Source organism: Lacerta agilis, chromosome 10 (assembly GCF_009819535.1).
Source record: "Lacerta agilis isolate rLacAgi1 chromosome 10, rLacAgi1.pri, whole genome shotgun sequence".
Lineage (NCBI taxonomy): Eukaryota > Metazoa > Chordata > Lepidosauria > Squamata > Lacertidae > Lacerta > Lacerta agilis.
In genome coordinates this window covers 61,546,474-61,565,736 of record NC_046321.1, presented here as the reverse complement: position 1 = coordinate 61,565,736, position 19,263 = coordinate 61,546,474, and the positions used below count along the sequence as shown (strand labels likewise).

Below are 19,263 nucleotides of genomic sequence, written 5' to 3'. Positions count from 1 at the left end.
CTGTACTTTCTCGGGCAACCAGCTGGGAGCCGCTGACAGCATCCTGACAACTCAGGGCAGTGACCTGGGAGCCAGACGTGCGAAAAACAACAAGACCCAAGTGCAATGTAGTTTAGCCTACCCACTTCTGCAGTGCTTCTTATCTCTCGGAGACCCCACGGCGTGTGATGCTGGTAGAAGGGATATTGTTCCCTCGTAGTAATGATGAGAGAGAAAGGTCTTGAAACCTGGAGGAAGGGGAGAATTAAGAAACGATGATGTCTTATAAATCAACACAAATTATTTCTGTCCATTCTGCCAAATCCTTCATTCATTCATTTGTTTATTACGGTTATAAACCAGCTCAAAAGGCACATCTAGGACAGCTTTCACAAAAGTAAAATATGCATTTAAAACAATATACAGCAAACAGCTTAAGATTTAAAATTAAGTTAAACAGACACGTGAGAACCTACAGGTGAAACTCTAAAAATTAGAATATCGTGGAAAGGTTCATTTCTTTCAGTAATTCATCTTAAAAGGTGAAACTAATATATGAGATAGACTCATGACATGCAAAGTGAGATATGTCAAGCCTTTATTTCTTATAATTGTGATGATTATGGCGTACAGCTGATGAGAACCCCAAATTCACAATTTCAACTTTGGGGTTTTCATCAGCTGTACGCCATAATCATCACAATTATAACAAATAAAGCCTTGACATATCTCGCTTTGCATGCCATGAGTCTATCTCATATATTAAACTCCAGTAGCTAATGAAAACAATTGCTTACATAAATGGACTTTTCCATGATATTCTAATTTTTCGAGTTTCACCTGTAAAAGTTTAAAATTTGAGATACCATACGGATTGACCCTATCACCCTGGAGGCTCACTTCAACTATTTCCCCCGCAGACTAATTTGTTCCGGGAGGATAGACCGCAGCTGCGAATCTGCACGCAGAATCTGGCGACCATCCAGGTCGTCTTTTGATCTTTGCCTAAGAGGAGGGCATTTAGTTTAGGCTTATCCAGGAGGTCAGCAAGCCTCTCCAGTGGGGGGGGGGGCAATGGTGTCTCTGCGTACCTCGTCATAAAAGGGGCATCTAAAAAATAAATGTTCGGGGCTTCCTATTTCTATTTCCTATTTCTCTGGTCGTAAGGGACTTTTCCAAAGGATCCTTCCAGAACCGGCGAGGGTAATGCCAAACTTCGGACGAGAGTAAAGGCCCCTTTTGCTGCCAATTCTCTTGCATAACTGCACGGAGACACTCGCTTTGCCATCTTCTTATTGATTTATTTATTTTTTTGACATCCCAAGCTTGCTGCTTCCTTCTCCCACCCTTCGCCTCAAATGCAGTTATATATTTAAGCATTAGCCTGGCAGCTTTAGGAGGTGATGGCACCGCCTGCAGAGGTTGGCAGAGGAAGGGTGGCACTTTTTGTCTCCCGTGAGGTTGGAGCCCCCGTGCCCATAAGTGGGCTGCTAACAGGCGGGTGAACCCCTCTGCCTTCCTTTTGCCAGCCCTCAGGAGGCCCGTAAACATTTTTGCAGGCTGGTAACATGGACAGCCTTCTTATAACAAGGCTGGCTCCTTAACGGTTGTCCTTGGAGAAAAATACGGGTTTTATTGGCAATTTGGTTCTCTGCAGGTTCATACGGAAGGACGGAGAACAAAATACAAAACGTTACCTGATAGGTCGTATCTGACGGGTCCCATCCAGCGTTTCCCCTCGCTGTCTTTTAATATATCGCCGTAAAAACCGTACCCCAAGAGGGAGACAAAATATTTCAGTAACGTGTTGTGGTGATGCACTGAAGAGACATCAAGGGGCTGAGTGTCTCCTGTCGACAAGAGACAATTCGGATTATAGTTTCATGATCATTTTTATTAGTTTTACAAACATACAATATATTTTACAATTTATTACATATTAATCTTTTAATATTTTGGCTTCCTTTAGCCAGGACTTACCTCAATCCTTCCATATGGTTTTCAGAATTATTCCCTTTTTGTTTTTATACTTCTTCCATATATCATTGCTTTAATATTTATATCTAACATAATCATTACTTATTTCATCTTACAACAATATTTATTCTTTACTACAAAGCCTCTTGCAATCCTATTAACGTATTCAAATAATTTGCAAATTTTTTCCAGTCTCCAATGAATTTCTGATCTCGCTGTTCCCGAACTCTTCCTGTCATTTTGTCTAACTCCGCATATTCCAATACCTTCATTATCCACTCCTCTTTCGTCGGCAAAATTTTGTTCCATCCTTTTTAAGTAACATTTCATACGTTGGCCAATTCTCACTCATATTTGGTTTTTTTTAAAACTCAAAACCTCCATGGTGATAGCCACCATGGGGTTTTCCTTTCTAATAAATTTTTATATCTTTCCCAAACTTCATATAGAGATTTTCTGAATATATGGTTGCCGAGACAATTCGGATTATAAGGGAGGCTGCAATTGCGTTAGTCTACAAATCCAGCACTTAGGCAAAAGGTAAAGGTAAAGGACCCCTGGATGGTTAAGTCCAGTCAAATTCAACTATGGGGTTGCGGCGCTCATCGCGCTTTCAGGCTGAGGGAGCCAGCGTTTGTCTGCAGCCAGATTTTCCGGGTCATGTGGCCAGCAGGACTAAACCGCTTCTGGCGCATGGAGCACCGTGACGGGAACCAGAGCGCATGGAAACGCCGTTTACCTTCCCGCCACTGCGGTACCTATTTATTTACTCATGCTGGTATGCTTTCAAACTGCTAGGTTGGCAGAAGCTGGGACAGAGCAACAGGAGATTATAGGAATCAAACCACTGACCTTATGATTGGCAAGCCCAAGAGGCTCAGTGGTTTAGACCACAGCGCCACCCGCGTCCCCAAATCCAGGACTGAACTGAGAGATAAAGAGAGTGTTTGCTGCATGAGACTTCGGGTCTGTGAGAGCAGTGGAGAACAACTGCTCCATGGAAATAATTCGGCCATTTGGGGGCAAACCACACTCAGCCTGCCACCTGTCGCCATATGAACACCAGGCACAGGAAAGTTAAAATTATAGCTAACAGCTATGCCGAAAAAGTTTCTGCATTGACCAACACATTAAGGCAGGACACCCCACAGAATGCAGGTGCCAGAAACAGCATTAACTAATAACTGTTAATTTTACGAACAATGCTTCTGTGACAGAGCAATATTACATAACAGGTATTCGTGCCATCAGGGCACCAGTGAAATGGTCTCTGGTGTGCACCCAGTCTGGGAGGGGGAAACACATAACCGGAAAATACAGAAACAGTGTAAAATGGGTGGACATGCCCCTGGAAATGCCACTAAGGGCACAAAATCTGTAGGCGGGGACTTACCCACAATGATATGCAAGGCTGAAGTTACTGGATCGTTGATGCCAACCGTTGAATAGCAAATGCAGTCCGTTGAACCTGGAAAAGGAATTTTACAGCATGGTGAAGACACATAAAGAAAACAGCCGTTCCTTTCCCCCACCCCCAAACCCACGATCATCTCTTGTCCATATGAATTGGCTCACTTGCTTGAGTTATCTAGAGCTGTGCGATCTTGAAGCGCCAAGGTTCTGTGCTCTCTACTTGCGCTGTGTGCTTTGCAGGAGTGAGTCAGAGGATGAGAGAGAGGAAGGAACTACCGTAGGGTGGCAAATAGTTTTGCTTAGCTGCCTGTGGTGCTCTGGGTGATCAAGAGGAAGATATTTTGAAGCCTTCTCTTCCTTTTAGGCTATGAGTGAGCACTGTGAGCAGGTTGGCAACTCTTTTTGAAGTCCAGCGAGAGATTTTACTTTCTTGGGTTCCACGATCACTGCAGATGGTGACAGCAGTCACAAAATTAAAAGAGGCCTGCTCCTTGGAAGAAAAGCAATGACAAACCTAGACAGCATCTTAAAAAGCAAAGACACCACCTTGCCGACAAAGGTCCGTATAGTTAAAGCTATTGTTTTCCCACTAGTGATGTATGGAAGGGAGAGCTGGACCATAAAGAAGGCTGATCGCCGAAGAATTGATGCTTTTGAATTCTGGTGCTGGAGGAGACTCTTGAGAGTCCTATGGACTGCAAGAAGATCAAACCTATCCATTGTGAAGGAAATCAGCCCTGAGTGCTCATTGGAAGGACAGATCTTGAAGCTGAGGCTCCAATACTTTGGCCACCTCATGAGAAGACTCCCTGGAAAAGACTCTGATGTTGGGAAAGATGGAGGGCACAAGGAGAAGGGGACGACAGAGGACGAGATGGTTGGACAGTGTTCTTGAAGTTACTAGCATGAGTTTGACCAAACTGTGGGAGGCAGAGGAAGACAGGAGTGCCTGGTGTGCTCTGGTCCATGGGGTCACGAAGAGTCGGACACGACTGAACGACCAAACCTTTCTGAGGTTTTCTGCAGAGCATCTCTACTCATTTCCAGCCCGGTGATTCTAACTTACGGACAGGGATCTTCTAAACCCGTTGTGTGAATCCAAATCTGTACAACGTACTGTGACTTAGGGCAGATCCCTTTTGGACGTTCTCCTACAAAAGTCTTGCTTTAAAAAAAAGAAAAGTATTAACTAACTAATAAATTTTACATTCCCCCGCCATCTTTCCTCCAAAGAGCGCAAGGTGGTCTGCATGATTTTCCTCCTCCCAAATTCTCTACACAACCACCTTGCAGGCATTTTAATTGAACATTGTGATTTTACAGTTGTAACGCATTATTTTTTAGTCTTACTGTGTTGGATCTCTTAAACCCTGCTTAGAGACAATTGGGATGAAGTGATTTACAAATTGTTGAAATAAATAGGTAATCCCGTGAGCTCCGTGGCTGGCTGGGGTATCTGAATTCTGGTCTCCTAGATCCTAGACCAACACTCTAACCACTACTTCACACTGTCTCCCAATACATATTTCTGTGAGTCTTGCACGGCAGTGCACAGATAAAAGCGAATGACAGAAATACTGAATGCTTAAAATGTGCCGGAACTGGGCGTGAAATTCCATATAAGTTTTGACCAGCACAGAATAGACTGGAAGTATTACTTCCTGTGATGATGTTTCTTTTAATGCGGCCTAAGATAAGATTGCAGGGATGCGGGTGGCGCTGTGGTATAAACCACTGAAACTCTTGGGCTTGCTGATCAGAAGGTCGGCGGTTCGAATCCCCACAACAGGGTGAGCTCCGTTGCTCGGTCCCAGTTCCTGCCAATCTAGCAGTTCGAAAGCACACCAGTGCAAGTAGATAAATAGGTACCGCTCCGGCGGGAAGGTAAATGACATTTCCGTGTGCTGCTCTGGTTTTGCCAGAAGCGACTTAGTCATGCTGGCCACATGACCCTGAAAAACTGTCTGCGGACAAATGCGAGTTGTCTGCGACTGGACTTAAGTGTCAGCGGTCCTTTACCTTTTTAAGATTGCATTAGTTTTTTTAGCAGATGCATCACACTGGTGGCTCGTGTTCAGTTTGCCAGCCAGTCAAGACCCCTGGATCCTTTTCACATGAGCTAGGCCTCCATCTTTTGTTTCTGCTCAGCTTTGCAATGAAGTTCAATACATCTGTGTACGCTGATTTTCACCTTGTTGGCCTGCCTTGGATTCCAGATTTGAATCTGTTTTCTATGGTGTATGTTATCGGTCTCAGCTTCAAGTCATCCGCAAGTCTACAGCACCCTTTCTATGTCTGCATCCAGGTCATTTATAAACCTGTTAAATAGCACAGGCCCAAGAACTGAGCTCTGGAATTCCTGAAAACAGAGGTATATCCCCCTACTTCTCGGACATATACTAACGAAAGCTGACTGCTCCATTTAAGCGACTTGTCAACGTTCGCTTGCAACTATCTGAACTGTCAGACACTTTGGATTTCCCCCTCTTGGGACTGTCAGCTTCCACACGCGAATGTCGACATATGCTGAATATCCAAAATGTAGCGACACAGGATGGAATTGCTTAGGGCATGGCAATGGCCCTGGGACAGCCGAATGTAGAATTTTCTTCCTTTCCATCCAGCAGACAGGAGAGAGATTTCCTTCCCTCGCCTCCCTCGCTAACCATTTTATGCAGTTTGACAGGACGAAGTCGTGGTGTTTGCTTTCTCCTAGTCCATTTGATAACTCAGGCAGGAGGGTCAACACAATGTTTCGAGAGAGGTGTAGAGGGAGATTGATTTGTTGTTACAGAGCTGCGGTGGAAATCCTTTTGTCAAGCTGACGCTGTTTGTCCAGGGCAGAACAAAAGAATTTGGCTTAGAGCGTGCTTAAGCAAAATTTTGATTTGTCAGGCAGGTGGGTGGAATGAACGCAGCTAAACGAAGGGAAAAGACAGGAACGGTTTGAGCCGCCCTTTACAGAGCGGACCAGTGAATTCATACCAACAAAATCTCTGCAAGTTAATGGACATTAAGGTTATATCAAGCAGGTATTTCTGACCTGGGGAGATACATCTATGACAGTCTGAAAGCCCACCCAAAAAACCCTGCTTCAATTGGGTTGAATTTTTGATTGGGGCACTTCTCCCCATCTAATAAAAGCTGAAAATCATAATAGGTCTTCCAGCAACAGAAGTGTGTTTTTAAGGCAGAACACAAGGAAATCAATCCATTGGGGAAGGAGCCATTCTAGAAACGAGACTGAAATTCAGAATGTAACTTAAGTGCAAGTAAGATAAAATAATGTAAAACTAATAAAAAGCCTTGTTAGCTTAGAAGCCCCACCTTCTCATCCTGGGTGTGTGGGGACTAGAGAAGTTATTCCTTTTTGAGACCCTCCTCACTGGACAGCCAACCAATATAAGGAAGGACACCCCCCCCAAAAAAATGTGGGGAATGGTGGCCGGGAGAGGGCTCTCTCTGCGGCAGCCCCTGAAACTGTGGAAGTCCCTCCCCACAGAGGTACGACTGGCATATCTGTTCTGTAGTGTTTGCTGCATGCCAAAAACACACCTCCGGCCTTTGACAGTTAAGGCATTTTGTTTTGTGGGACAAAACTAAATTTATTTTGCTGTAATTTATATTGTTCTGTGTGCTTTACTTGGGGTTCCCCCCCTTATATAATAGTTTTATATCACTGTATATTATATTCCTGCAACCCGCCCTGGGTGAAGGGCAGGTGAGGAATGCTATTTAAAAAAATTAACTAATTAAATAGTATGACCGTGACAGAAACCCTGCTAGTGAAAAACAGGTTTCTGAGTTTTGTCCTGGCATATGACAAGCCCTGCTTTAAACGGACAATTAATTTACGTGCAAAAGGTACAGCGGTTTTCTGGTGAGCCAGTGTTCACCATTGAACTTTTTTAAAAAATAAAAAAATGAATAGTGTATTATACACCCTGTGAGTGGCACTATTCAGTTATATATCCCTTCAGTGAGAGGTAGTAGCTGCTCCTACTATGACAATCTCGTTCTGTGGAAAGGCCCATTGCAGTAACTCAAATTGTCGCCTAGCAACAAGGAGTGACAGCAAGGCCTATTCCCTCAGCTTCCTGGGACCAACTGCTCCCCTCCTCTGCCCATAGGTCATTGGGGCTGATGGGAGCTGGACTCCGAAACATCTGGAGGCCACCGGCTTGGAGAAGGCTGGACTACTGCATTAGTGCACTACAGGGGCTGCCCTTGAAGATGGTTCGGGGACTGCAGTTTGTCCAAAACACAACCGCAAAACTGTGATCCCTGGGACGGGGCATTGTGATGGCAGTACACTTGTGCTTTGCCAACTGTGCTGGCTCCCAGGTCATTTCAAGACTTCAAAAGTTGTTTGGGGACTTTAAGGCCATTCATGGTTTGGGGATACCGGACTTTTCTCCTCACACGCCTGCCCATGCAGTAAGATTTACAACAGAGGTCCTTCGCTGGGTGTCTAAGGTGTGGCAGGTGTCTGTGCCGCAAGTGAAGCCCTTTTAAAAATAAAGGAGAATAATAAATCCTGGCTTTTAGACTCTATGTCATGGGCAGGCAAACTAAGGCCCAGGGACCGGATCCGTCCCAATCGCCTTCTCAATCCGGCCTGCGGACGTTCCGGGAATCAGCGTGTTTTTACATGAGTAGACTGCGTCCTTTTATTTAAAATGCATCTCTGGGTTATTTGTTTTTTTTTTTTTATAAGATTTTATTATTTTCCAATAAAAGAAAAAGAGAACAAAATACAACATCAACACATAACATAAACATCAATAAAAACACAATAAACATTAAACATAATCAACAATAAACATAATCAACATTCAAAACAATAACAACAATAAAAACATAAAAATAACATATACAAACCTTAACCAGTATCTTTCTTTAAATATTTCTTGTTTCTAACTTCTCTGTTTGGGGACTTCCCCCGTTCCCTCCACTGTCTTCAAAAAACATATACTTCTTCAAGGTAGCTTTATATATTGTTCAATTCACTTTTACCCAAATTTTAATATACTTAGCTTTTACTTAGTCAAATATCTCAATAACTATGTATCTTATCTTAACAACCTATCTTAACATATTTTGACACATACATCTTTCACCTAACAACAATTCCTCTTACCATTCATATCTAACACATATCTATCAAAGCCGATGTTCTGTTTAATTCTGCTCAAATATTCAGTTTAACTGATTTAACTAAATAGTCTTTAAATTTTTTCCACTCCTGCGACGCCTTCCCCTCCCTCTGGTCCCGGACTCTGACGGTCAGTTCTGCGAGTTCCATGTATTCCATCATCTTCATCTGCCATTCCTCCACCGTTGGTATCTCTTCACCTTTCCATGTTCTCGCCAATAAAATTCTAGCTGCTGTTGTGGCATACATGAAAAACACTCTATCCTGACTGGGTATCTCTTCATTGGTTATGCTCAGGAGAAATGCCTCTGGTTTCTTACAAAAGGTAACTTTCATTACCTTCTTAAGCTCATTGTAAATCTTATCCCAGAAAGCGCTTACCGCTGGGCACAACCACCACATATGAAAAAAGGTACCTTTCGCATGTTTACATTTCCAACATACATCTGACATTTTGGTATTCATCTTAGCAATCTTAACTGGTGTCAAGTACCATCTATAAACCATTTTCATTATGTTTTCTCTTAAACCATGACAAGCAGTAAATTTGATACCTTTTTGCCACAATCTCTCCCAGTCATCCATCATAATATTATGTCCTACATCTTTTGCCCAATCTATCATTGAGGATTTAACCAGTTCATCTTTTGTATGCCACTCTAGCAGAAGGTTATACATTTTGGAAAGGTTTTTGAAGTTCGATTCTATCAGTTCTGTTTCCAGTTTTGATTTTTCTACTTGAAAACCAACTTTTTTGTCCATTTTAAATGTTTCATAAACCTGATAATAGTGCAGCCAGTCGGGGACCTGACTTTTTACTTGATCATAACTTTTTAGCTTAAAGGAGTCCCCTTCCTGCTGCAATATGTCCATATATCTTAACCAGTTTGCAGACATATTCGGTCTCTTATATGCCTTGGCCTCCACTGGAGAGATCCATCTAGGAGTCTTTCTCTCTAACAAGTCTTTGTATCTAGTCCAAACCTGATATAGGGATTTTCTCACAATATGAGACTTAAAAGTTCTGTGGATTTTAACCTTGTCATACCAAAGGTATGCATGCCAACCAAACATATTATCATGTCCCTCCAAGTCCAACACATCAACGTTCTCTAGTTTAAACCAATCCTTTAACCAGCAAAAGGCCGCTGCTTCAAAATAAAGCCTTAAGTCCGGCAGGGCAAAGCCTCCTCTGTCTTTAGAGTCTGTTAAAATCTTGAATTTTATTCTTGGCTTTTTGCCCTGCCATATAAATTTCGATAGGTCCTTTTGCCATTTTTTAAAACAGTCTAGTTTGTCCAAAATTGGTATGGCTTGGAATAAGAACAGCATCCTTGGTAGGACATTCATTTTAACCACTGCTATTCTTCCCATTAACGACAGTTTAAGTCTTGTCCAGATCTCCATATCTTTTTTTATCTCCATCCACAATTTTTCATAATTATCCTTATACAGGTTCAAGTTCTTGTTTGTGAGATTGATACCTAGGTATTTTACAGATTTGACAAAATTGAGGCCTGTGGCTTCTTGAATTCTTTGGATCTGTTCTGCACTCAGATTTTTACCTAAAACTTTGGTTTTCTGCTTATTTAATTTAAAGCCAGCTACAAGTCCGAATTGTTCAATTAATTCCAAGGCTCTGGGGACACTGCCTTCTGGTTCTTGCAGGGATAGCATCAAATCGTCCGCGAAGGCACGTAATTTGTATTCCTTCTCTCCCACTTTAATTCCTTTTGTCTGTTTATCTTTCCGAATCATATTCAGAAGGACTTCCAGGACCGTAATAAAAAGTAAAGGGGAGATAGGGCACCCTTGTCTTGTTCCTTTCTCTACTTCAATCTCCTCCGATATCACACTGTTTACAATAACTTTTGCTCTTTGTTCTGTGTAAATGGCCTTAATGCCATTTAAGAATTTTTCTCCAACTCCCATATTTTCCAAATTCTTTTTCATAAATGTCCAGGATACTTTGTCAAAAGCTTTCTCTGCGTCCACAAACAATAGTGCTGCATCTGTGTTTATGTCTCTCTCCAGTTTTTCTAAGATGTCCACAATAATTCTCGTGTTATTGCTTATTTGTCTTCCTGGTAAGAAACCTGCTTGGTCTCTATGTATATGATCTTTCAACACTCTTTTCAACCTTGTAGCCAAAACATTTGCAAAGATTTTATAATCCACATTCAAAAGGGATATTGGACGATAGTTTTTCATTAGAGTCTTATCAGTATCTGGTTTTAAGATCAGTGTGATAAAGGCTTCTTTCCACGTCTCTGGTGCCCTATCTCCTTCTAGTATTCTATTGCAAATTTCTCTTAACGGCTGTGATAGCCAGTCTTTCAATATCTTGTAATATTTTGCTGTTAATCCATCCGGTCCTGGAGCCTTCCCCAGTTGCATGTTGTTTATTGCATCTTCTATTTCTTGTGTCGTTATTGGGTGGTTGAGAATTGTTAGTTTTTCCTCTGGGACCTTTTGCAATCCGTTCTTCTCCAGAAATCGGTCTATCTCTACTTCATCTATCTTCTCCTCCTTGTACAGTTGTTTATAGAATCTCTGAAAGCACCATCTGATTTCCTCCGGTTTCTCTACATTTTTTCCATTTACTACCAATTTACTGATGACATTTGCCTTTTGTCTTTTCTTTAATTGCCAAGCTAGTAGTTTTCCACATTTATTTGCAGATTCAAATGTTCTTTGTTTCATCATTTTCACTTTCCATTCGATGTCTTGATTCATGATATTCGCGTATTGGGATTGCAAGTATTTGATTTCTTTTTGGATTTTAACACATCTGGGATGTCCTCTTAGTTCTTTTTCCTTTTCTTTGATTAATTTCAACAGTCTCTCCATCTCTGCACTTTGTTGTTTCTTCTTTTTTGCCTTTTCACTAATGAGGAATCCTCTCATTACCGCCTTACTTGCATCCCAGGCAATCCTTTTCTCCACATCTGAATTCCAATTAATTTGAAAATATTCTTTCATCTTTTTCGCCGCTCTTTCTACTAGCTTGGTATCTCTCATCAATGCATCATCCATTCTCCACCTGAAAGAATCCTTGGAAATCATTTTTAGGTTTACCTGTACCGGATTATGGTCTGAAAGCGTTTTAGGACCGATTTCTGCTTTTTGTAATTTTGGAGCCAATTCATTCGAGATCCAGATATAATCTATCCTCGACCATGACTGCTGAGATTCGCTGAAGTACGTTGCCTCTGTTTCTGTGGGATTTTTTAATCTCCAAGAATCTACCAAATTCAAATTGTCCACCATTTCAAAAAAAGTCTTTGGGAGTTTCCCATCATTTGTTAATTTTGTTCTTTGAGATCTGTCCATTAATGTGGAAACTGCCCCATTAAAGTCTCCAAGGCAAACTACCTTATAGTCCAAATAATCCAACAGCAAATCATGGATTTTTTTGTAAAAAATCGACTTTCCATCATTTGGTGCATAAAGTCCCAGAATCAAAAATTTTTCGCCTTGTACATTAATTTCAATTGCGATGTATCTCCCTTCTTCATCTTTAAATAGCTGTCTTGGGCTATATTTCTCCTTTGCATAAATCACTACTCCTCTCTTCTTGACCTTATCCGATGATATGAACTCTTGGCCTAATTTTTTGTTCTGTAGCAATCTTCTGTGACGCCGAACTATGTGGGTTTCCTGTAGACATATTATATCCAAATTCTTCTTTTCTATGCTGTAAAACACTCTGCGTCTCTTTGGTCTCTGATTTAATCCCCGAACGTTCCAAGTCATTAACTTGAGCGCCATTTCTTTGTTTATTCCTCTCCTCCAGTTGCCTGTCCTTTCTTATCTTGTTCTGGATCTTGGCTTGGTCCTGGTGGTCCCGGCGGTGGTGGAAATACTTCTGGAAACTTGTAAAGCTGTGCTGGATCCAATGGAGTTCCTTTGAAATGTTCCAGATGCTTGTCCAAAAACTTTTGCTTATCCGCCAAGGACCTTATTCTTATCTTTTTCCCTTCAAACGTGAATGCCAGGCCTTCTGGAAATTCCCAACTGAAGGAGATTTTTCTTCTTCTTAGCTCCGTCACCAGGTCGTTATAGGGAGCTCTTTTATCTAAAAAGAATCTGGGGATATCCTTGTAAAAAATTACTTTATTCTGCTGTACCACCAGGTTGTTTCTGTAGTGTAAATCCAGAAAATAGTCTCTGTCGTGTCTATCGTGTAGCACAATCAAACAGTCACTGACTGTTTTAGTGCTTTTCTTTCCTCTGGAACCTCTTGGTCCAAATCTGAAGGCCTTCACTATGCGTGCTGAGACGTTTACCTCTTCTAACTCCCAAAAAGTCGAGAATAGTTCCACAATATAGGCTTTCAGGTCTTCCCCCTCCAATTCTGGAAGACCCCTTATTCTTAGGTTTCCTTCTCTCTGATGTAGTTGCAGAAAAGCAAGAGACTCTTCCACAGTCCTCTGTCGTGTTCCAATATTTTCGATCTGCTCCAAATCCAAATTGTCCAATTTTTCCTCCACCTTTTTTATTTTTTCTCTGACCACTTTAATTTCCTCCGAGTCCTTTTTTAACGTGGTCACCTCCTGCCCAATTTTATTAATTTCGTCTCTGTTCTTTCTTACGTTTTCCTCAATTTGGCCAATCGATTTTTCTAACGTTTGGGTGGAGGCTTTAATATCGGCCTTAATATCCACTTGGAGCTTTTCTATTGCAGAGTTAACTGTTATATTCACTGATGCACCAATAGCATTCACCGATTCTTGTGTTTGCTTCAACCCTTCGGTGACACTTTTCAAGCCTTCTGCAATTTCTGCCACACTTGCAGCCAATTTCTCCATTTGTTCCTGAAGAGTTAAGGAAACAGAGCCTTTCCTTTTTTCAGAGCCAGTTCCTTTAGATCTAAGTTCCATTCCTTGTGGGCTCTGTAACTGTAATCTCAAGGTCACTCCAGTTGCTATAGTAACAATCTCAGACATTCACAGCAGAAGACCAACAGTCCCAAAAGTAAACACCAGGTGGCCTGCAGCTAACTTTCTGAGAACAAAGAGGCTGCTGAGCCAGGAGTCCACAATAGTCCATTAATCCAACTTTTAGGCAAAGAGTTCAGATTTTTCAGAATTGTAAATTCCTTAAAGCCAAGAAGAGTCTATTTTAAATAGCCCAAGCCAGTAACTGTTTTCTCACTTGCAGTGTAACCACCAAGTCTTTAAAGTAGCTTGTATCTGGCTGTAAAAGAGTCAAAGTATCTCCACTGGTAAACAGTCACTGTAACACTGGAACACCAACAAAGAAAAAATGGCAACAATATATCCCAGCCCGCTACTGACCCGGAATCCTAATCCAGAGGGTGAGGGGCTTCTTCTTTTGCCATATCAACTGTTTTTGGATCTTTAAACAAACTTCAAACAACTTTTAAATCACTTTTAAAAAGTTTGGCAGAGTTCGCAAAACTTTCCCGTTAGCCGCGGCTTTGATCCTTTAGCGCTACCAAGCTCGCGCAAACAGTTCAAAGGGAACAGGCTTCCTTTTGGAGTTTCCTCTGCAAGCAGTGCTCTTTAAACTTGTAAAATAATCCAAATTTTTGACTTACAGAGTTTCTTTGGAAGTTTCTATGTAGGAAGTGCCGGGTGCTCAGGTCTGGCGGGATCGCTGCTTTGATCCTCCGCAGGCAGCCGCTTCTTCAGTCCCGTGCTGGGGCTCCGCTCGCCCGATTCTCCCCCTTACGAGGGTAAATCAGGAGCGGAGACAGCACGTCTGGGACCCACGAAGCCGTCGGTCCACGGGACGCTCTTCCCGTGGCTTTAAGGGACCCGTGGCGCAGGCACGGAGCTCCCTATCGCCTAACGGAGGACGGAGCCGTCGGACTCCCGTCCGCCATTGACTCGGCACCTAACCGGAAGTCGCATCTCTGGGTTATTTGTGGGGCCTGCCTGGTGTTTTTATGTGAGTAGAATGTGTGATTTTATTTAAAATGCTTCTCTGGGTTATTTGTGAGGCATAGGAATTTGTTCCTTTTTTTCTTTCCAAAATATAGTCCGGCCCCCCACAAGGTCTGGGGGAGAGTGGACCGGCCCCCTGCTGAAAAAGTTTGCTGACCCTTGTTCTATGTTAAAGTTGCCTTTCTCCCGCTTTGCATTTGTTCCTACATCTGAAGGCAAGCCTGTTTATGGTAGTTTTTAAATGTCTGATGTTTTATCGTGTTTTTAATATTCTGTTGGGAGCTGCACGGAGTGGCTGGGGAAATCCAGCCAGATGGGTGGGGGTATGAATAAATAAATTATTATTATTATTATTATTATTATTATTATTATTACTGCTGCTGCCGCCGCCGCCTGTGTTTTAATGCTTTTGTCTTAATTTGTTTAGCATCATTTTAAACTTTTTGTCAGTTCCCCTGGGAACCTGTTGAAAGGTGAAGTATACAGGTGAAACTCGAAAAATTAGAATATCGTGGAGAGGTTCATTTCTTTCAGTAATTCAACTTAAAAGGTGAAACTAATATATGAGATAGACTCATGACATGCAAAGCGAGATATGTCAAGCCTTTATTTGTTATAATTGTGATGGTTATGGTGCACAGCTGATGAGAACCCCAAATTAACAATTTCAACTTTGGGGTTTTCATCAGCTGTACACCATAATCATCACAATTATAACAAATAAAGGCTTGACATATCTCACTTTGCATGTCATGAGTCTGTCTCATATATTAAACTCCAGTAGCTAATGAAAACAATTGCTTACATAAATGGACTTTTCCACGATATTCTACCGGTAATTTTTCGATTTTCACCTGTAAATCATGTCCATAACCAAATAAAAGTAAATAGACTACTTTAGAGGATACTTCCCAATTTAAAAGGAAAGCGATAGATTGGGGGCTCATGGGGCAGGTGTGAAGTCCAAACTATTCCTAGCAAAATCCACCAAGATGTGTTCTTTCTTTAGACTAAATCCTGACATGTCCATAGCTTTCTAAATAGAATTGGCTAGGAACACACATCAAGGCAAACCTGAAAAGCTTGCCTTTACATATAAATAAAAGGACTAGGGCAGGGTCAGCAAACTTTTTCAGCAAGGGGCCGGTCCACTGTCCCTCAGACCTTGTGGGGGGCCGGACTATATTTCGGAAAAAAATAAATGAACGAATTCCTATGCCCCACAAATAACCCAGGGATGCATTTTAAATAAAAGGACACATTCTACTCATGTAAAAACACGCTGATTCCCGGGCCGTCCGCGGGCTGCATTTAGAAGGCGATTGGGCCACATCCGGCCCCCGGGCCTTAGTTTGGCGACCCCTGGACTAGGGTTTGTTCCAGTGAGAATAGACAGTCCTGGAGAACACATGTCAAGGGTACTAACAGCCCACAAACAACAAACAAAGAGACGTTAAATCTTCACAAAAGACAAAACAATCTAAATCTAAAACACAGGCCAAATGCTATAAATCTGCTAAAGCAATGTAGAATAAATGCAGGATGGTAATCCTGCGCTGTCCTGTTTTCTTATAAGATCCCTGAACTATGGAGGGGCAGCGATGGAAAACTGGGGTGCTGTTCCTGAGCGTAGGATTCCAGGCTCCTTTAAATAAGGTCCTTCTGGGGTAAAACTGGCTGGCCCAAGAGGAAGGGGAAGAATGCTGGTGATAAGTGGGTGGCAACACGAGAATGGGGCCTTCTCTGCAGTGGCTCCCCGTTTGTGGGATGCTCTCCCCAGGAAAGTTTGCCTGGCTCCTTCATTATACACCAGGCATAGGCGAACTCCGGCCCTCCAGATGTTTTGGAACTACAATTCCCATCATCCCTAGCTAACAGAACCAGTGGTCAGGGATGATGGAATTGTAGTCCCAAAAACATCTGGAGGGCCGGAGTTTGCCTAGGCCTGTTATACACCTTTTGGCGATAGGCAAAAACATTCCTTTTTAACCTGGCCTTTACATCTTATGCCCTTTAAAAATGTTTTTTTTTTTTTTTGGTGTGGGGCTATTGGGTTGTTGTTTTTATTTTTATTAAGTTTTTTGTGGTTTTATATCTTGATTTTATTCTGTGAACTGCCCTGAGACCCCTGTGTATAGGGCGGTATATAATAATAATAATAATAATAATAATAATAATAATTATTGAAGGCTCAATTATCTCACATACTCAGTGTCCTTGAAATCTTAATATGCCATAACACCAGTTACAGGTAGGTAGCTGTGTTGGTCTGCCATAGTCAAAATAAAAAATACAAAAATTCCTTCCAGTAGCACCTTAGAGACCAACTAAGTTTGTTCTTGGTATGAGCTTTCGTGTGCATACACACTCCTTCAGATACACTGAAACAGAAGTCACCAGACCCAGCTCTCTATATTGGACAAACAGGCCAAACCCTACGCCAAAGGATAAATGGACATAAATCTGTTATCAGGAAATACAAGACAGAGAAGCCAGTAGGAGAACACTTCAGTCTCCCAGGACATTCTATACAAGATCTCAAAGTAGCTGCCTTACTACAAAGGAATTTCAGAAATAGACTGGAAAGAGAAGTTGCTGAATTGCAACTCATTACCAAACTTAAAACCACGGAGAAACCTGGTCTGAACAAAGACATTGGATTCTTATCTCATTATACATGGCAAAGCTATCTTTAGCCATCTCACCCCTTGCCTTTTCTTGTAAGACCAATTGCAGCCGTTAACAGTCGTCCACAGGTTTTCCACACCTATCAGCCAGTCACACATTCCCACCACCCTTCTGAGTAATACCCCTCCTCACTCTCTCACTATATATAAGGGTCTGGTGACTTCCGTTTCAGCGTATCTGAAGAAGTGTGCATGCACACGAAAGCTCATACCAAGAACAAACTTAGTTGGTCTCTAAGGTGCTACTGGAAGGAATTTTTTTATTTTGTTCTGACTATGCCATAACTGTTGGGGCTGATGGCACGCTCAGCCATGTAGAATAATCGTACGGAAGGGAAATGAGCAGGGTGATATCTGCATGTTCCAGTCTCTGACCTCTATGTATACATCCATTATCTGTGAAGAGAGCCATTCATGGGTTTGGCTAAACGCACAGAGGTTGGGGTGATGGAGGTCTGGCAACTGTTTGCGATTCCCTTCAGATACAGACAACCTCGAAATACCAGCAGCCAATTTGCCGCACAACCCCAGGGTCTGATGAAACGTGCAATAAATCATAACTTCAATATAATGACGTATGGAGAAAGTGAGCCGTTTTGCGATTCTTACCAGCTGGGATTATGCCAATCCTGATATTGCATTGGACTAATGGTGCTTTGGGGTTATTCTGATCTATGCCAGAATCCTTCTGCGTCCTTCCAATCAAACCATGCATCACTTCATTGAACATGCCGTCCCCACCAACACAAACAACACTGCCGGGAAATACACAAATTAAAATGCACGCTCACGGCAAACGAAGGAATAAACAAATATGTCAGACACTCTCAACACAATAGATATGTTACAGGTAGGTAGCCGTGTTGGTCTGCCATAGTCAAAACAAAATAAAATAAAAAATTCATTCCAGTAACACCTTAGAGACCAACTAAGTTTGTTCTTGGTATGAGCTTTCATGTGCATGCACACTTCTTCAGATACACAGCTCATACCAAGAACAAATTTAGTTGGTTTCTAAGGTGCTACTGGAAGGAATTTTTTATTTTATTTTGTTTTGACAATAGATATGGTTCCCTTTATCAAGGAAGAACCAACAAGAAAAAGAAAAACCTCCTTATCAGGTTCTTAAGGCTGGTTCACTGTGTGTCTTGAATTAATCCATTCAAAATGTAACTTCAGATCACAGAACAGTTGTAAACCTGTTCGGGGGGAGGAGGCAGAGTTGGGGCTAATTGTGAAATAATTCTTCCCTAGTTTCAGACATCAGTTGAAAACAAAACAGAAAACACGAGGCAGACACCAACATGGAATACTGTTCCTCTTCCATTTTACAGGGATTTCACCTAATGAGTTAGCATTCGTAATCTCCGCCAACGCCCCTGCTTCTGATCATCTTACAGCTAGGCTGCTGTTCTGAAGATTTTACCATGGGCAGCAAGAATTTGTGAGCGACTGGATGGTCCTTTCAGCAATCCCACAGGTGCACAAATGGCTGGGAGATCATTTAAATGACCCAACCACATTGGCAGGGGCTAATCCTGTGGATATTTCCCATCAAATTCCTCGCCAGTTGGTACTGCAAGATACAGTGGTACCTTGGTTCTCAAACGCCTTTGGTTCTCAAACACCTTGGTTCCCAAACGCCAAAACCCGAAAGTAAGCGTTCCGGTTTTCGAACGTTTTTCAGAAGCCGAACGTCCGATGCAGCTGTTGGCTATTGTTTCCGGGGTGCCTGCACCAATCAGAAGCTGCGCCTTGGTTTTCGAACATTTCGGAAGTAAAGCAGACTTCTGGAATGGATTAAGTTTGGCGCTTCTGTTTTTGCCATTTATTTTGCGTTTTTGTTTTTGAGGCTTTGTCGGTTAATTCGTTTTTGTGACTGTGTGGAACCCAGTTCAGCTATTGATTGTGTGACTGCGGAAATGGATAAAAGCCACACACACACCCATCCAAACAATGACTATCATCAGCGCATGTAAGAATGATTATTTTTAATCATCTACGATACTATCTTATTTATTTTACAGTACATTGATTATTGCTTTCATTTTATGGATCAATTTATAGATAGTAAAATCCACGTTAAATTGCTGTTTTAGGGGTTGTTTTTAAAAGTCTGGAACGCATTAATCCGTTTTGC

The 19,263-nt window shown here is 41.9% G+C and overlaps 1 protein-coding gene across 6 annotated transcripts in view; it reads right to left on the bottom strand.

The window, feature by feature from the left end:
• CERK (ceramide kinase) overlaps nt 1-19,263 on the bottom strand; it is a 53,440-nt gene that overhangs the window by 13,369 nt on the left and 20,808 nt on the right. For 5 of the 6 annotated variants that reach the window (XM_033162716.1, XM_033162720.1, XM_033162719.1 and 2 more), the window contains 4 exons: nt 17,733-17,878; nt 3,350-3,424; nt 1,677-1,829; nt 122-227 (listed from right to left, as the gene is read on the bottom strand). In XM_033162716.1, coding sequence (XP_033018607.1) covers nt 122-227; nt 1,677-1,829; nt 3,350-3,424; nt 17,733-17,878 — 480 coding nt within the window. The remainder of the gene's footprint in view (nt 1-121; nt 228-1,676; nt 1,830-3,349; nt 3,425-17,732; nt 17,879-19,263) is intronic. The other variant, XM_033162717.1, reaches the window with a different exon arrangement.